The following is a 5,709-nucleotide window of genomic DNA, read 5'->3' as shown; positions in this document are numbered from 1 at the left end:
TCTTAGAGTCCAGGACGTAACAATAGAATAACAAAAAATAGAAAGTATAAAATAGAATAGATAGTATATAATAATTCTATCAATAGTTAAACTTTGCTTTTTGTAAAATCTAAAAAAATAATTGTTGAAATATAAAAAAATTAATTAAGGTAAAAAAACTTGGCGTGGCTGCCTCAGATAGTGAATAAAATGTGTTTATCATGAACGTGTGCATAAATCTGATGATAACTAATCAGTAATATTTTAAATAACATTTTCTTTTCTCAAGCATTATTGTTATACATAATAGTTACTTGTGTTTTAACGTTGGAGTATTAAACATTTTGATAAACTTTAATTTTATAAATTAAATTTCTTTATTAGAAATTCTGTAATTCTCATATTCTTCAGCATGTTTAAACAAAGTATATACTTCAAGTAAATTACAACAAATTTTTATTTAAACAAGTTTTATGTATTTCAAGTAAATTATAACAAAGTATTATGTACTTTAATTAAATTATAACAATTTTTTGTTTTTATTTACACATGTAGGGAAATTTCCCCATTTTATTATTTTAATTTTAAGTCTTTTTTACAACATAAAAACTCAGATCTTTTATTTTAAACTTAAGAACATTTTTACAATATAATTCTTATAATTTTTCTTGAAAAAAAATAGAAGGCAATGTTTTAGTGAATTTGATTGGTCCGAGTTCTCGGCTAGAAAGTTGAGTCGGAAAGTTGAATTCCTCAGTTTGGGAAGCAATATCGTAGAAGTAGACTTCCGCTTGATTTCCTTTGGATGATGTCTCTATTTCTGCCTGTGTTCATCTCGATGAACTAGGTGTAGCAGACTGTGTCCCTCGGGTGATCCAAATGGTGGTTGTTTGGGAAGCCGTTGAGGAGAGTGAACAAATCGGCGATATTCTCCGAGGAAGATCTAAAATCAACTCGCTCGTTGGAGACAGCGGTCTATTAAGTCGTGGATCCCGATTGGCAAGAAGAATCCTGTGCGGTCGAGTCAGCTTCACCGGGGATAGATCCAAGGAAGCGATTTTCCACATTGTATTACACAGGGCGACGCAGAGCATTTGCCGACTCTTTGACACATTCTCCTCATTTTATAATTTCTTGAGGAAAATATATTATCAAAAAAATATCCCTTCTAGTGGCAATCAATTAAAAGCTTTAATAACTTGAACTTGTCTTTTTAATACGATCTGTCAAAGCTCGACAAATCGAACTGTCAAAATCGTGTAGGTTGGATCGGAGCGTTGTGGCGTGCGGGTTAGATTGCCACAACACATAAACTTAATTGTTAATATAATGTAAAAATAAAAAGTTTATTTTACATAAGTACTTTTAGAGAAATAGTATTTTTCTCTCTAAACTGGACGAGGAAAAGTGGAAATCTTTATCAAAAGTTTGTATTTGCTAAATGTTAGAACTATTTCACTTTACGTGCGATTCTAATTGGTTTGGTTTTTACAGTCAGTTAGTTATATATGTGACATAAAATAAATTGAAAATAGCTTGTGCGCAAACATAAAACACCGTCTGCTGTAGTTTTTGGTGCAGCCACGCCAATGTTTTTTGCTTTAATTATTTTTTATATTTCGACTTTTCACAAAAGGCAAAGTCTAACTATTGATACAATTATTTTATATTTTCTATTGTTTTCTGATGTTTTCAATAATTTAAAATGTTTCCTTGATGCAATTTTGATATCAATTCTTTTGTAACATAGGTTTTGTAGAAAACACATGTTTTGTAACAAAAATAAATATAAATGGTAAAATTAATCAGTTTGAGTTTAAATTTTTAATTTAAAGTAATATGTATTGTGTGCGTATACTTAACGTATACGCCTTGTTTTCTTCTTTTAGTTAAAGTATGTTATTTCAAATTAAATATTTTATATTTGTAACGGTCCGACTTTTAATACTCTCGAATTTCTCGGATAATTATTTTATTATTTTAATTTTAACGTTGCGGAGTAGCTCCACGAGTTAGGATTTTTTAAGAAATGAACTCAGAGTGACTCATGTTTAATGTTTACCAAGTAAAGCGTATTTTATTCAAAATGAATAAAGAAAGTTACAAAACAAACAAAATTAAAGAGAAGTAATAAATATATATTTGGTCATGAGAGCCGTTCGCTAGGTGTTGTGCGGAAATATTATAGGTGTATATATATACATATATACGTGTTCACGTGTAAATTTTTACACGTGAAATTCGAATTGTAATAACAATTCTAAAATTCATATAGGATGCTATACTTGCATCTCGTATATAAAAGACCCCAAATACCCCTCTAATTGAAATTAAATTTTATATTGCGAAAAAAACTCCTCGGTTAGAAGTCGAACCTGGACCTCCGGCTTTCCGTGCCGTCGCCTTTCCTATTCGGCCACCGAGGCACTTGGAGTTTGTCTCGCAATATTCATACATATTTATTCGAAAAAACGCCATCTTCCTCCAGCGTGATGAAACAATTAAAGAATCTTTCAGGCTCCGAAGTTTTCAAACTAATAAATATATATTCGGTCATGAGAGCCGTTTGCTAGGTGTTGTGCGGAAATTATACGTGTATATATATACATATATACGTGTTCACACGTATATATAATTTACACGTGAACACGTATATATAATTTACGTGTTCACACGTATATATAATATACAGCGCGCGGTGCAGGCGGCACGCAGGCCGCTATGCAGCGTATTTAATACAAGCTGCCAATATAACAATTTTATTCGGCGCTAAGCGCCGTTTTTGTGCCGGGACGGATGTTCGGTTTCGGCTGTAACGTTAGCATCGTTACATATTAACAAAACGCAACGTTTAACTATTGATACAATTTTATACTTTTTACTGTTTTATGATATTTTTAAGAATTTAGAATGTACAAAGATGTACTTGGTGCTACTTTTTCATATCACTTCTTTTGTAACGTAAGTTTTGTAGAAAAAAGATGTTTTATGGTAAAACTAAAATACATTTTTAAAATAAATACTAGTTTGAGTTAAAAATTTTAATTTAAAATATATAATACGTGTTGTGCGTATACTTGAAGCTTGTTTTTATCTGTTTTTTAAAAAGGTACGTTTTTTTCGGATTTTATAATCCTTTTGTGTAGCATTTATTTCACGTATATATATATATATAAATAAAATACATTTTTTACAATAAAAGTTTAAACTTTACATTTTGTCTATTATATCCTACTTGTTTAATTTCAACAAAATTTATGTACTTTTTGTCAAAAAAAGAATACAGACATTTGTAATAGCTTTAGGCCACTGGTATTTTCTCTAATATGTACATCAGTAACTTTAAACCAGCTAAATTTTCCTTCTCTATATATACAGCTAGAGATTTTCCTTTTCTACATATATTGTATAATGACTGTTTTCAATACACAATCTATTAGTAACTATAGCATTTGTTACTCCAGTCCGTAACTCGCGAGGCACTCGCGACAAAAGTTTTCAAATACATCGGCCAGCAAAAGTACGTCCGTCTTTAGATACAAGTCGCTGTACAATCCCAGATTTTCGATGTTAAATCGCTGCCATATACATTCGTCGTGTGCGCGTACTCGCTCTCCGTCACACTCTCGCCAGTCAACGAACTGTAAAACGCCTCGCGCGGTGGCAAACTTGTTTCTAACAATTTGTCAACGCTGTTCACATATTCATATGGAAACACACCTTTTCGCGTGAGCAGTTCAAAGTCCTCGGTAGAAAGATCTCCGAATTCCGTTCGAGTCACACGCAGTTCGCTTTTGCCGAGATAGGATGCGAGCTTTTCTAAGCTTGTGCTCAGAAATTTGTAAAAATCGATGAATCGCAGTTGCACGCACCTCTGATTGTCTTCGTTCCGCGTACTGTTTACATGTTTCGTGAAAGATATGTAGGTATCTTTCGTCACGGGTAACACATTGATCTCACCCTCGAAAGCGGTGGCCACATCCATGATAATAAAATGCGAGTCATATCCGGACAAGTTGTGGAACACAACGGGAACAACGTAAACTTGTTTGGAATTCAGATTGCACGCGAAGTGCGCGGATCCTCTGAAGCGCCCTGTTAGATGACAGTGGTCGCGCACCCTATTGTCATCTCGCTCGAACGGCTGTTTGCAAACGTGGCAACACTTAGCGTTCTTAAATCTCTCGATCTCCGCCGGTGTGAGATTCGCCATTGGTACATTTGCTGCGAACACGGTCTTTGCACGTTTCGCGAGATCGTGAAGTTCGTTCACGAACCACTGCACGCAGTTTTCACCTCTATGAGATCTGTATCCGATGTCGAAATGTTCGCAGCTCGCGTAATAACCGATGCTGAACACACTGTGTTTTTGGTACTTGTGCTCGCTTGATGTATCCTGCTTTTTGTCCTGTTTTTCGAGTACGCACTCTAAGTCGGCGTACACCACCATTGGAACCCGTTCCTTGTTGTTGTAATTTTCGAATTTCAAACGGTTTTTTCCCTCAGCGGGGAGAACCACTGCGCTGTTGTTCAATCGTTCACAGTCCACGGTGTGTTGCGCCAGTTTCTCGCTTGTGTGTAAGTAGTGTAGACATCTGTGTACGCGTTGCAATAAAAAACAATACACATCATTGATTCATGAGTGCAACCATCTCGTAATTTGAACGGTCATTTTGGTTTGTACTTACCGATCGCATATTACTTCGCTGTCTTCTTTTTGCTCAATTGCAAGCTGACTAAGCGCGATAAATGTTTTATCCACGCGAAGTGTCCCACGTGTCCATTGCGTTGATCGGGAACATACAACAGATTCACATGCTTGTCCTTCTTGTTCGATGTGAGATGCAGCGGCACGTATCCGTGTCCCTGTTCCGCCGCCGTAAACACGTTTTACGGACACGTTGTTGTTGTTGCGTTCAAAACGCGCGATTTGGTGCAATGTCATTGGAAACTCTATTCCATTAAAATTCAACACACTTGGGTACGCGGGATATTCGTTAATATTTATACTGTGATATTCGTTGAGAATATGAAGCGCTAGGATACAACGCGGCGACCACTGCCCACGCGAAACAAACATTGTCCCGCGACTGTACGTTTACTATCGCGTGTTTGAGCTAAACCTCACGCGGCATTTGGACCTGACATCTTGCGCGTATCGGATTGTAGCTGTTCACATTCACTGTGAGGTTTGGTACCTGCGCCAACGCCCAGCCTCTGACACGTTCCTGGAACTCCTCCAGAGCGGTCATTGTTGCATCTATCACGTCTCGATCGTACCACTCGCGCAGATCCGACGTGTGATAGAGTCCGTGGTTGCGCGTATTAAACGATTTCACACTCGTTTTTTTACCCGCCACAAACTTCCCGTTGAACACTGTGTTCACTTTCACACTAGCGTGCCGCGCAATCGCTCGATAAACGCGCGCGAGCACCGTGTTTCAAGCGGCTTCGAGAAAGCGACGGGGTTCGATGAACGACTTGTTCACTACGATACCGGTCACCAAACAATTTTTAACGCTGTCTCAACTTTGATCCATGCGAGTCCAGCACTCTCGACACCCGCACCAACGTGCGCGAATCGTTTGCGAAGGACCGCGCGCAGACTTTCGAGATTCGAGCGACGTGCCAATTTATCACACCTGTAGACGGTCGCGGGCGTTTTTTTCGGCACTCTTTTCTCAGCGTCTCTAGACGTTCGTCGCAACGTTCCTCCCACGAGATGTAATT

General features: G+C 37.2%; 1 protein-coding gene across 1 annotated transcript; it reads right to left on the bottom strand.

Moving 5' to 3' along the window:
• Window positions 1-3,511: 3,511 nt before the first annotated feature.
• LOC109862692 lies at window positions 3,512-5,231 on the bottom strand. The gene is made up of 3 exons (XM_020442807.1): window positions 5,121-5,231; window positions 4,682-4,845; window positions 3,512-4,574 (listed from the first exon to the last, which is right to left on the bottom strand). Exons 1-3 carry the CDS (start codon window positions 5,229-5,231, stop codon window positions 3,512-3,514), a joined length of 1,338 nt encoding a protein of 445 aa, XP_020298396.1.
• Window positions 5,232-5,709: the final 478 nt, after the last annotated feature.

The sequence above is a fragment of the Pseudomyrmex gracilis genome, unplaced genomic scaffold (assembly GCF_002006095.1).
Source record: "Pseudomyrmex gracilis isolate BER0280 unplaced genomic scaffold, ASM200609v1 scaffold_2191, whole genome shotgun sequence".
In the NCBI taxonomy this organism is placed as follows: domain Eukaryota; kingdom Metazoa; phylum Arthropoda; class Insecta; order Hymenoptera; family Formicidae; genus Pseudomyrmex; species Pseudomyrmex gracilis.
This window is presented reverse-complemented; position numbering and strand designations above follow the sequence as displayed.